Raw genomic sequence first — 12,794 nt, forward strand, 5'->3', positions numbered from 1 at the left:
GGAGGTTGTGGTGAGCCGAGATCGCGCCATTGCACTCCAGCCTGGGTAACATGAGTGAAACTCCGTCTCAAAAAAAAAAAACACACACAAAAAAACATGCTGATCAACGCACATTTCCTAAGCACACCCACCAACTACACACTTTCTTGGGGTCTATTCCACTTCCTCGTGACCTGGCTTAGATTTCACGGCCCACCAATATTATTATGCCCTTGAAAACAAACTCAATCACCTTTTCCCTCTGCCTCTTTGCATTTTTGTGTTTGGCAAAACCTCACACTGGAGAGGCTAAATCAAATATTTCTCTCCACATTGCCTGCACCTGAGCTATAAGAAATGCTGGAGAAAAATCACCGCCAGCCGGTCAGTTTCATGGTTTTAATTAATAGACTTTATTTTCAGGACAGTTTTTCGTTTTCAGAAAGAAAAACAGTTTCCCTATTACCGACATCTTATATGAGTACTTACGTTTGTTACAAGTAACTTCACTGGTTTCACATTGCTCTGAGAATAAAATCCAGACTCATGATGGTGCACAAAGTTCTGCATAACCAGGCACTGCCCAGTTCACCAGCCTGCCTCTTGCCCACTTTGCTCCAGCCAGAGAGGCCTCCCTTCACACATAACAGAGATCTTCTTGGCTTTGGGTCTTCTAGGTTTTTTCCACTGTTCCTGGAATGCTTGTCTTCCCTTAGCTCTAGTCTTCCCTTAGCTCACTTACTCTCAACCTCTGGGTTCAATGCACTAGTCACCTCCTTAGCGGGGACCTCCCAAACACACTGTCCAAAGTTGGACAAATTAACCTGGCATTTACAATGTCCTGCTGTCCCATGAGGCAAGAAACAGTTTCTTATCTACTGTTTTAACCCAAGGGTCTAGCACAAGGCCCAGCACATACATAGGAACTCAAGAAATACCTGTTGATTGATGGACGGAAGGAAAGAAAGAGAGGAGGAAGGAGAGAAAAGGGAAGAAATAAAAATTCTGTCTTCCTTCTCTCCCAGAATAACATTGCTTCTCTTCCCATCATTGAAAGCCTTGCTCCATTTGTTCCATTAGTCCATTGGTCTGTCCTGGTACCAATATCAGTCTTAATTATGGCAGCTTTAAACATATCTGTGTCTGTAAATCAAGTAATCCACCTCATTTACTTCAAGAATATCTTGGCCTGCACACTTTCATATTCATTTTAGAATTAGCTTGTCAAGTTACATACCCACATACCCACAAAACTCTAATCATTTTTCCCATTAGGGACTGCTATAATTGATAGGTCAATTTGGGAAGACACATAATCTTTACATTACGCAGTCTTCTGATCTATGAGGATAGTATACTCTCTACACCAGTCTTTCAATAAAGTTTAAAAATGTTTCCATAATATTTTTGTAATTTTCTCCATAGGATCTTGCATATCTTTTTAAACACTCTTTTCTAGCATTTTTGGCTAGCATTTTGGTATTTATCTGAATTTCTGACTTTTTATGGAAAATTAGAAACTCTGACAATAATGGACAAGCCATAGTCCCTCCCTCACTCCCTTCCTCCCTTCCTTCCTTCCCTCCCCCTCTCTCTTTTTTTTTCTTCCTTCTTTCCTTCCCCCTCTCTCTTTTCTTGTCCCCTTCCTCCCTTCCTCCCTCCCTTTCTTCCTCCCTTTCTCTCCTTCTTTCTCCCCCCTTTCCTTCCTTCCTTCCCTTCTCTTTCTTTCTTCCTTCCTCCCTCCCTCCCTCCCTCCCTCCCTCCTCTCTTTCTTTCTTTCTTTCTTTCTTTTCTTTCTTTCTTTCCTTCCTTCTTTCATTGTCCTTGCCAGGTTTGGGTATCAAGGTACCAAGATGATACCAATTTTTATTAAAAAAAAAAACTAAGGGGGCTGAGTGTGGTGGCTCAAGCCTGTAATCCCAAAATTTTAGGAGGCCAAGGTGGGTGGACTGCTTGAGAACAAGAGTTGGAGATCAACCTGGCCAACAGGAGGAAACCCCATCTCTACTAAAAATACAAAAATTAGCTGGGTGTGGGGGCTCACACCTGTAATCCCAGCTACTCAGGAGGGTGAGGCAAGATAATTGCTTGAATCCTGGAGGCAAAGGTTGCAATGAGCTAAGATCATGCCACTGCACTCCAGCCTGGGTGACAGAGCGAGACTCCATCGCATTAAAAAAATTGAAAGAAGGCCGGGCGCAGTGGCACAATCCTGTAATCCAGCTACTTGGGAGGCTGAGGCAGGAGAGTTGCTTGAACCCAGGAGGAGGAGGTTGCCGTGAGCCAAGATTGTGCCATTGCACTCTAGCCTGGGCAACAAGAGCAAACCTCCATCTCAAAAATAGGTAAATAAATAAATGAAAAAGAAAAAGCAAAGTTAGCTGGGCATGATGGCACGCACCTGTAGTCCCAGCTATTTGGGAGGCTCAGGTAGGAGGATGACTGGAGCCAAGGAGATTGAGACTGCAGTGAGCCAAGATCCAGCTACTACGCTCCTTGAGGAAAACTGAATTATTTGCTTCTTGCAGGTTTGATAGAATTCACTAGTAAAGCCATTTGCAGTTCAAGATTTTTCACTACCAATTTAATTTTCTTGATGGCTATGAAACTAGTCAAGTTTGCTATTTTTCAAATTGATTTTGGTAAATGATGTTTTTCTAAGAACTTCCCTTCTTCTAAATTTTCAAGTTCATTGGCATAAATTTGTGCATGCGAAGCTCTTATCTTTTGAGAGTCTATATCACCTGTACTTACATCACCTTTTTCCTTCATGACTGTGCTTTCTCTCATTCTTCATCAGTCTTGCCAAAGGTCATCAACTTAATTTTTTCCAAGAACCAGCTTTTAACTTGTTGATCCTCTCTATGTCATTGATAGTTTTCTATTTCAATTAATCCTGCAACTTGTCTTAATTACATCATCCATTCTACATATTTTGTTGTGTTTTAACTTCTTAGGATGGAATTTCCCATTCATTTCCATTTCCATTATTTTCATTTAAGACTTCAATTTCCTTCTGCAAATTGCTTTAATGTGTATAACTTTCTTATTGTTTGGTTCTAAATATTTCTACTTTGAAATCAAAGTTGACTCAAGGGTTAACTAGAAGCATAGTTGGTTTTTGTTTGTTTGTTGTTTGTTTTTTTGTTTGTTTGTTTGTTTTTTGAGGCAGAGTCTCTCTTGTTGCCCAGGCTAGAGTGCAGTGACACAATCTTGGTTCATTGCAACCTCTGCTTCCTAGGTTCAAGAGAGTCTCCTACCTCAGCCTCCTGAGTAACAGGGATTACAGGTGCCTGCCACCACGCCCAGCTAACTTTTGTATTTTTAGTAGAGAGAGTGTTTTGCCATGTTGGCCAGGCTGGCTTCAAACTCCTGAGCTCAGGTGATCCACCCACCTCGGCCTCCCAAAGTGCTGGGATTACAGGCATGAGCCAAAAGCATAGGTTTTTAAAAATTTCAAAACACATGGTATTTCTAGTTATCTTCATGGCACTGAGTTCTAGCTTTGTGTATCCTTAAGATTTTTATGTCTCTTGCACAGAGCAGACAATCAAATTTTGGGCTCTTATTCAGTTCTGACAATTCAGACCTGTCATTTGCTACACAAAGTACTTTCTTTGACAAAGTTCTCGATTGTTCTTTACTTCTTTGCTTTCCTCTCACCATGCTTTTCTCTTGCAAGAGAAACCGTGGCTACACCATTACTATAAGCTTTGCTCAGAATTGTTCCATTTAATTGGAAAATTTATGAGTGAAAGGCTTTTTCAGTCTGGGATTATGGTTTATTTGTCTTTTAGCCAAAGCATTTAGTCCACTTATGTATTGTGAACACTGATCTATTCGGATATGTGTCTATCTGTAGTTTTGAGGCTGTTTATTTCACCTGCTCATGCTCTCACACATGATCTCTGTATACATATTTGTTTTCGACTGTTTGTTTCTCCTTGTCTCATTTTTTTCCTTCTGATTTGGAAACTAAATATTCTGTTTTTACTCTTTGAGTGCTTGCCTTATAAATTACAGCATAAATTAACTCTCCATTAGTTACCTTAATCAAAGCCAAAAGTTAGCTGAAATCTCTACCTTACCTCCAAGACAGTTTTCCATTCCGGGTATCCTTTCCCAAGTTATTATAATGATAAGCCTTTTAATTTTATCTTGTTTGTAAGCTTTTTATTAATGAGAAATGATGCTAACTATTATGCAAGCAATCTCTAAAACTGAGTAGCTTACCCCGATAAAAGTTTATTTCTCACTCACATCACAGCCTAATGCAAGCAGACAGCTCTAGGTGGGACTCCAAGAAGTGACTTTGCCATGCCTGAAGGAGGATAGTATAACCTTCAAAGTTTGCCTCCCACTTGTGGAAAAATGGAAAGCCGAGGTTTGTTTTAAGGTTTAGACAGTGAAAGGCTTTTTCAGTCAGGGATTATGGTTTATTTCACAATACAATTACTTCAAAAACTTAGATGGCTTCAGACCTGTCATTTGCTACGCGAAGTCCTCTCTTCGACAAAGTTCTCAATTATTCTTTATTTCTTTGCTTTACTTTCCCCACGTTTTTCTCTTGCAAGAGAAACAGTGGCTACACCATTACTATAAGCCTTGCCAAGAGTTGTTTCATTTAATTGGAAAATTTAACTAGTTTTCAACATTTGAAGACTTAATCTTATTGCTCACTGCCTGGAATCTAGAAGCAGTACAGTTCCCTAAATCGTCAAGGCTCTAAACTTCCGGGTTATATTTCCTTTTATTTCTTATAAACCAGCTAAATCTTTCCTGAGCTCATCTATTTCTTGTACTGCCTTGACCAACGTAATCAATTACAACTGATCCATACTAAGGTTTAACAAACCCTTCCCCTAGAGTTGCTGGTTCATGATCTGCCTCAGAATTTTTGCAAGCAATATTCTTGTGACTGAATAACATAGATTAACTTTCCAAGCCTTCTCCTATCAGTTTCCTTGTTGCCCACCACATGATCATTAAGCCAGTGCCACGTATTTGATGCTTTTGAAAAGGCAATACCTTTTCTCAACAAACCCATTTCTCCATCATTCAAGATAAGTGCGACTAGCTGCAGTGATGCCCTCTAAATCTGTGAGTTAACATAATAGAGATTTGTGTCTCACAGCACATTCAGTGCTTGCTGGGAAGCTGTCCTGGGAGTGTCTACTTCAAGTAGTGACTCAGGGATCTAGGATTGTCCCATATTGGGATGTCACCATCTTCAATTAGTGACCTTTATGGTGAACATGAAAAGGAAAAAGTGCAGGGAGTTTAACGACTATGCCTAAAAGTCCTGTATATTACTTCTGTCTCCCTCTCCATTCCACCAGCCAGAATCCACTAACATGACCTCAACCATTTGCAAGCAAAACTAGAAAACAGTCTTCCTTTGTGTCTGGAAGGAGAAGGTGAATGGAGACCATATAACCAGTCTCTTCCACATCTCATAAGACATTGTTCTTGTGTCCACTCAATGTTTAGATTCATTCTCATACTTAGCACTTTCTTGCTCTTTATACCTTTGTTATAGAGCCAGTGGGGGCTCGCTGCCCAATGCACCAGAAGCCAACACTATGAAGCTGGAAGCCAAGACTATGACACCAGGTTTTTGAGAAAAGAAAAGCTTCATATTGCCAGCTCACAAGAAGACAAGAGGTCAAGCTCAGCTCTGTCTCCCTGTGCTGTCTTCAAGGCAGTATTTTTATTAGAAAATGTTTAGTGAGTGGATACCGGGATTTCCAGGTGTTTGGTAGAAGGGAAGGGGAGATTTGGAGAGTCCCTGGCCACGCACAGTTACCTGTTCATGCCAACTCATGGGTTCCATATGCAAATCTGGGGAAGTTAGTATGCGCTATGACATGGAAATTCAGGCAGTGACATCAGCAAGCTCATTCTGCACAAACTCCAGTCGGCCATCCTGTTCGAACTGATTTCAGCCCGTTTTTTCTTCATCTCACAAGAGGAGGGAGTTTCCGTGTCCCAGCAAGTTGTTTCTTTACCTATCTGCTATCGTAAAAACTCAAGAATTTTTGAAAGTTACTGATTTCTTACTCTTTGGAACACAGTTTGAGTTTCAGATTTTTCAGTGAGTTGTTTCTTATCTGCTATCCTGTAAGCCTAAAAATTTAGTGATTGATTTCTTTAACTCTTTGGGGCACAGTTTTACCTTTTGTTTATTACACATTACTTCTGGGATGACTATCTACATGAAGTACCTCCTTTAGAATTTCTTTTAGTAAGTGCCTTCTGGCAATAACCTCTCTGTTTCATTTATCTGGAATTTGGTCTTCAGTTTGCCAGTGTCTTTGAGAGGTATTTCTTATGAATGTAGAATTCTAATTGATGCTTATTTTATCTTCCTTCAGTGAAGATATTACTCCACAGTGTCCTAGCCTCCATTGTTGCTAATGAGCAGTCAGCTTTCTATTTAACTCTTATTCCTTTCTTTCTGGATGCTTTTAAACTCTTCTCTCTGCCTTTGGTGTTCTGCAGTTTCACTGTAATGTTTCTAGGTATGGAATTCTTTTCACTTATAATGCTTAAGCTGCATTGACTTCTTGAATCTTAAGATTTGTAACTTTCTTCAATTCTGGAAAGTTCCCAGATGTATGTGGACAATTGTAACCTCCACTCCATTCTAATTTTTCTCCTTCTGGACTTTGATTAGATAGATGTTAAACTCTCTTGCTCTATCTTCTATGTCTCTTACACTATTTTGATAGTTTTCATCTTATGTCTCTCTGAGTTACATTCTGAATAATTTATCCTGATATATCTTCAGTTCACTCTCTCCTAAACTGTGTCAAATCTGATGCAAACTTTCTCCATAGTGTTTTTAATTTTAAGTATTATATTTTTCATTTCTAAGAGTGTATTTACTTTTCACAACTTCTTCTTATCTACAGCTTTTTATTCTCTGCACATAGTTTCAAGCTATTATTTTATTTCTTTAACATATTCTACCTAATTATACTGTTATCTCTGACTAATAATTATATCATCTCAAGAAATGGAATGACTATTTCCACATCTGTGGTTTCTCCCGGATCTCATTCACTCCTGGTGACTCATTCCTTCTGTTTTTATTTTTTTGTTTTTTACTGCACCTCTTAAGTGATCATTGAGGGAATGCTTTGAAATCTGGGATAAAGGCAGGTTCCTCCAGAGAGCATTTGCACTTAATTCTACAGAGCACTTCGTAGAATTGCTTTAACTTAAATTCTCAACTTAAAATACCTAGGTAGTGTGAATTCCAGCTAAAATCCTGTACGAGCACCAGTTTGCTGTTCCAGATTCTCAGTGTCAACTTTCCTCTTGTAGCTGGTACCTAGCACCAGCCATCCTTGCATTCTCCTGGGCTTGTTTCTGGTTCATCCTTACATGAAGGGTGTAGCTCTTTGGGATCTAGTCTTAAGGCAGGGAGAAATTCCTGCTAGGCTTACATCCTAAGGCAGGCCATGCACTATGTTTCCTGCTCCCCATACCAGTTACTAATGCTCAGATTTTATTTATGTTTATCAGCTGCCTCTGCGACCAGTCCACAGAGTTGTTATAAGCCCTGCTTCCCATATGCGGAGAGTAATTTCCAGATTAGGTCAAAGGTGAACGTGGACTCCCTCTCCTCCATCACCTAAAGAAGTGTATATAGCACTTACTGTGTAAGAGGATTAAACCTCCTCCCGTGGGATTTACTCACTGATACGTGGGTGATAAAACTGTTGCTGCGCTGTTCCGTTCAGCATTGCCTCCTGGCACCGAAGCCACAGCCTGGCTCTTAGTAGGTGCTCCATAAACACACCCTGATTGATAGACTGACAGTTGAGCTCAGATTTTTTCTTCTAACAAATTAGAGAACCATACAAATGTATTTTAAAACATTCATACATTTTTATGCTTGATGCTTTTGCCATTTTGTGAGATGTAGCATATTTGAGTTTACAATGAAGACTTTTCGGATCTTCATCTTTTCTCAGTAATGAAACCATTGGTTCCATAACAGCAAGAACTCACATACCTCTCTGCATACACCTCACAGGCTAGCATAGTACCATGCACATGCATGGCTGGTGTTCTGGGGCGTAGGTAGGTTGGTCAATCAGATGAACATATGAATGCTGGGTCCATGAAATCATGGACACTTGCAGTTTCAAAGCTGGTGAGAGCAACAGATGTTGTCCATTGCCCCAAGATGAGAAATGCCCTAAGAGATGTTTGCCAATACCTATCAAATGCAGAGGGTCATCCTCTACCCGAAGGAGGCTGGTCTCTCTCCAGGTCAAGAATAAGCTTGTTGTTACTTATTTGTAAGACCCATCATACCCATGCCACCTCTGCAGAAGAGGCCCACATTCAGGAGGGAGCGGGCTTGTGACTATGGAACAGAGTCCAGTTGGCAAGGCCACCACCCCAGTGTAAGACCCCAACTCAGCCACAGTCAATGAAGCACATTGATACTTAGGAACCATAGAAGGCTGTTCATATTTTTGAGTAATTGATAGCCTAGGAAGAAAGGTCTCCAAAAGCAGCTTCCAGAAAACACCCTCATTTAATGGGATGAGATGCCTTGTGTTTTTCCCAGGTCTTTGGTTTCCAGCCAAAACTTTAGATAAAAGGTAATGAGCACAGCTACCAAAACCTGACAGTCTCTGTTTCTCTGCAGCTGCGGGTTTTCAAGCTGGCCAAGTCGTGGCCCACCTTAAACACGCTCATCAAGATCATCGGAAACTCAGTGGGGGCACTGGGGAACCTCACCATCATCCTGGCCATCATTGTCTTTGTCTTTGCTCTGGTTGGCAAGCAGCTCCTCGGGGAAAACTACCGTAGCAATCGGAAAAAGATCTCTGCGCCCCACGAAGAGTGGCCCCGTTGGCACATGTGCGACTTTTTCCACTCTTTCCTCATCGTCTTCCGCATCCTCTGTGGAGAGTGGATCGAGAACATGTGGGCCTGCATGGAAGTCGGCCAGAAATCCATATGCCTCGTCCTTTTCCTGACGGTGATGGTGCTGGGGAACCTGGTGGTGAGTGGTGAGCCCTGCTGGGGGCACTGCCTCCTGGGGAAAGGAGAGGCTTCTGGGTTATCTGAAAAAGCTTCGGTGTGCATTTTCGTGCCCAGATTGTACTTCTCTGGTTGAAAAGTCTTCAAACTTTTCCAATTCATGTGAGATTCATTACAAGAAGTGTGCCTTGGGAGGTAGCCTGATTTGCAGGAATGAGAACATATGATTAAAAAGGAAAGTCCTGGTGTAGAATCCCAGCTCCACCATTTGCTAGGTAGTGACACCAGGCAAGAGACTTAATCTCCTCAAGCTCTGATTTCTTTAAAATCAAGAAAATAGTGCTTACTCATGGGTTTACTACAAGAAATAAGTGACAGGAGATGACATATGCAAATTGCCTCATGCAATGTCCAGGCCAGGCAGGAACTCCGTAAATGGTAGCTATTATTTGTTGAGAGAAAAATGTCCTTCCCCACACTAGGGGGGCTCAGAAAACATTTTTATTCAGGGAATTAAGCGCTGACTGATTTCTCCAAGCTAAACAGGTCCTAGCTAGGAACAGGGGGAGAGGCTGCAGCAAAGGGGACAGCGGAACAAGACAACAGAGAGAAGCTGGTCACAGACAACATCCAAGGCCATGGGGCTAAGAGCAAAATCTACTTCCAGGTTTGGAGGGAGCCGCTCTGGAGACTTACTTGCCAATTAGCCCCAGTACGCCTTCTCTGACCCAGCTTGGCCCCCTGCCCTCTGCTTGTCCCCACCCACTCTGATCATGGGGATTCTTGCCCTCCTGGGACTGGCTGGCTGTATGGGAAGATGCAGTCTTCCAGAAGCCCCTTTCTTATTGCCCTGGACATCAACCAACTCGGATTCTTTCCTCACGAGACTTTTATAGACAGAAGGAAGCTAAACCAAGAGAAGGGATGAAACAACAAATCCAGACTCTTTAGTCTTTTTCACCTGGCCCCTGAGCCAGAGACGCCTCTGCCGGCATCCCAGAAACTCTGTTCCTCCAGGCTGAGCCCACCATCCCTGCAGAGCCACAGGTGCCCCTTACCCCCAGACAGGGGAGTTTGCCCCTCTGAGCAAACTCGTATCACTTCTCGCATCATTTTGTCCTCACAACCACTCTTCACCTGCTCTCAAGTGAAGAACAGGAAGCAGCGACACACGCCCAGGATTCCAGAGTCGGGAACAGAACCCAGGGCTTTGGCACATGAGGGTGGTCACAGGAAGGGCCGGTGCCTTCTCTCTGTTGTCCCTAAATGTCTCTCTGCTCAGCAGGGGGCTCCTCCATTATGGTGGAAAATGTGCTTCCAAGCCTCGCCCACTAAAGCAGGTCACTCTGGGATGTCCTCAAAGCTCCCCTCAACTGCTCTCAGAATGTCCATTCACCCAAAAGGAGCAGCACCCCCGATAGGCAGGGAGAACCCAGGCCATGGCTGACCTGCCAGCCAGCTGCTAACCCGGTGGGCCAATGTGGGACTCAGCTTAGTGATTGATCAATCTTCCCTTCCACTCCTTCTCCTCAGGTGCTCAACCTGTTCATCGCTCTGCTGTTGAACTCTTTCAGTGCAGACAACCTCACAGCCTCAGAAGATGATGGGGAGGTGAACAACCTGCAGGTGGCCCTGGCACGGATCCAAGTCTTTGGCCGTCAAACCAAGCAGGCCCTTTGCAACTTCTTCAGCAGGCCCTGCCCGCTCCCCCGGCCCAAGGCAGAGCCGGAGCTGGTGGTGAAACTCCCCCTCTCCAGCTCCAAGGCTGAGAACCACATTGCTGCCAATGCTGCCGGGGGGAGCTCTGGAAGGCTCCCAGCTCCCAGAGGTCCCAGGGATGAGCACAGTGACTTCATCGCTAATCCTACTGTGTGGGTCTCTGTGCCCATTGCTGAGGGCGAATCCGATCTTGATGACTTGGAGGATGATGGTGAGGAAGATGCTCGGAGCTCCCAGCAGGAAGTGATCTCCAAAGGTCAGGTAAGAGTTCTCCCCACGGAACAGCCACAGGCAGTGGGGCAGGGCCTCAGGGCTCGAGGAACACAGGGCAAAAGGGAAGTGCACGGGAGACCTTGATGTAGAGAAGCTTCAACCATGCCAAGCTTTCCAGAGGAGATGGCATTTGAGCAGGGCCTGGACGAAAAGGTCAGGATTCCCCAGGCACAGGGAGTCGGGGGCTTGGGGCAGCAGGTGAGCAGCAGGCCACCTTGAGGTGTGTGGGGATTGTCTTTCACACAGCTGCCGCATTCATTTCGCCCAGCCCAGGCTCTGTGCATGAGATGCTGATGAGATTTCTCTAAGAACAAGATGTCCAAGAGCAAGGCTCATCTAATCTTCACCAGCATCCTAAGAAGTCCTGATTCTTAAGTGACTCATTTGGCCAGCTTTTCCCCACAAGTGATGTCATAGGGAAATGACACATTCCTTTTGGCACCAACAAATTTAAAGCACATTTAAACCACTTGACAATATATATTTTTAAATACTTGGCACCATGCCTTACTACCTTAAGCTGGCATATCAACCCTCGTTAACCTCTTCTCAGTAATTCAGGCATGCGCCTCTGCCCAATGTGGGAAGGCAAGGATCCCTGGGGTGCCTCAGGAACACGCAGGGCTGCTGGCATGGTCACTAAGTGGTCTAGAAACGCTGTGCTTTGGGTCTGGAGCTCCCCCGTAGCCTTCTTCCCTGCAGTTGTCACTTGCGTTCCAACAGCTGCTGTTATCAGCTGCCATATTTTACATGCCTTTGTCTGGGTGACCGCAGAGGGCAGGGCATCACCATCCCCAGAGTAAAGGACATGAACTCTGTGACAGCTGTCTGCCACTCAGAAACATTTTCAGTTACTTTGGGGCTCATAGGGAGCTCCAGGTGGCCAAGTTCCCAACGATTCTGACCTCTGAACAAATAGCAATGGTCATGGCTAACATCTATTGAGCCAAGCACTTCATGCAGAGTGTTTTACAAGCACTAATGTGTCTAGTCATCAAAACAGCTGAATGGTGCAGACCTAGCCTTCTCAGTTTTGAAGCTGAGAAAAATGAAGATCAGAGAGGTTAAACAACTTGCCTAAGGTCACACATCTTGGATAAAACACAGGTCTATGTAGCTACGGTCTTCATGCTCACTTCATGCATGCGTATGTCTGTCTGTCTGTATGTGAGTTGCATATGTGAAACCCTGGGCTCTGGCAGCCCGTGATGTGCAAGATCCCTTCAAATTTAGAACTGGTCATCTAAGGGTGGGACCAGGCACCCAACTGGAACCCTCTGTCACTAGCGGGAGCAACTGCAGCAAGTCGAGAGGTGTGAGGACCTCCTGACACCCAGGGGCCTATGCTCTGGAACATCATCTGAGGACCTGGCTCCATACCTGGGTGAGACGTGGAAAAACGAGGCTGTTCCTCAGGCCCCTGCAGAGGTAGGTATGTGAGCTTCCTGGAGAGGTCGGATAGCCAGCCAGGCACTGACCAGTGGGAGGATGGTGGTGAGGGTCGGGTATTCCAGACTGCAGTCAACCACATAACCTCATTTCTCATCCTGGGAATTTTTAAAGCCATCCTCCCCCCAACAGCAACAATTGTCCTGCCAATCCGCACAATTTCCACTTTCACCATGCCATCACCACAGTCTCACTCCAGGACAGTTGTAGGGAGAGGAAGAAAGAGTGAGACTCTACAAGCTGTGGGACCTAAGACCAGTTCCTAAACCTCTCTGAGCCTCCATTTCTTCAGCCATGAAACTGAATGGTAATGCCTATTTGGTAGGATTATTCTGAGGCTTAAATGAGATGCTGCTTGTCAAATGTTG

The 12,794-nt window shown here is 44.0% G+C and overlaps 1 protein-coding gene across 1 annotated transcript in view; it reads left to right on the top strand.

Moving 5' to 3' along the window:
• Window positions 1–12,794, top strand: part of SCN10A (sodium voltage-gated channel alpha subunit 10) — a 145,457-nt gene that overhangs the window by 62,250 nt on the left and 70,413 nt on the right. The window contains exons 15-17 of the mRNA XM_017508374.2: window positions 8,648–9,007; window positions 10,519–10,965; window positions 12,265–12,405. Coding sequence (XP_017363863.2) covers window positions 8,648–9,007; window positions 10,519–10,965; window positions 12,265–12,405 — 948 coding nt within the window. The remainder of the gene's footprint in view (window positions 1–8,647; window positions 9,008–10,518; window positions 10,966–12,264; window positions 12,406–12,794) is intronic.

Source organism: Cebus imitator, unplaced genomic scaffold (assembly GCF_001604975.1).
Source record: "Cebus imitator isolate Cc_AM_T3 unplaced genomic scaffold, Cebus_imitator-1.0 Scaffold391, whole genome shotgun sequence".
Lineage (NCBI taxonomy): Eukaryota > Metazoa > Chordata > Mammalia > Primates > Cebidae > Cebus > Cebus imitator.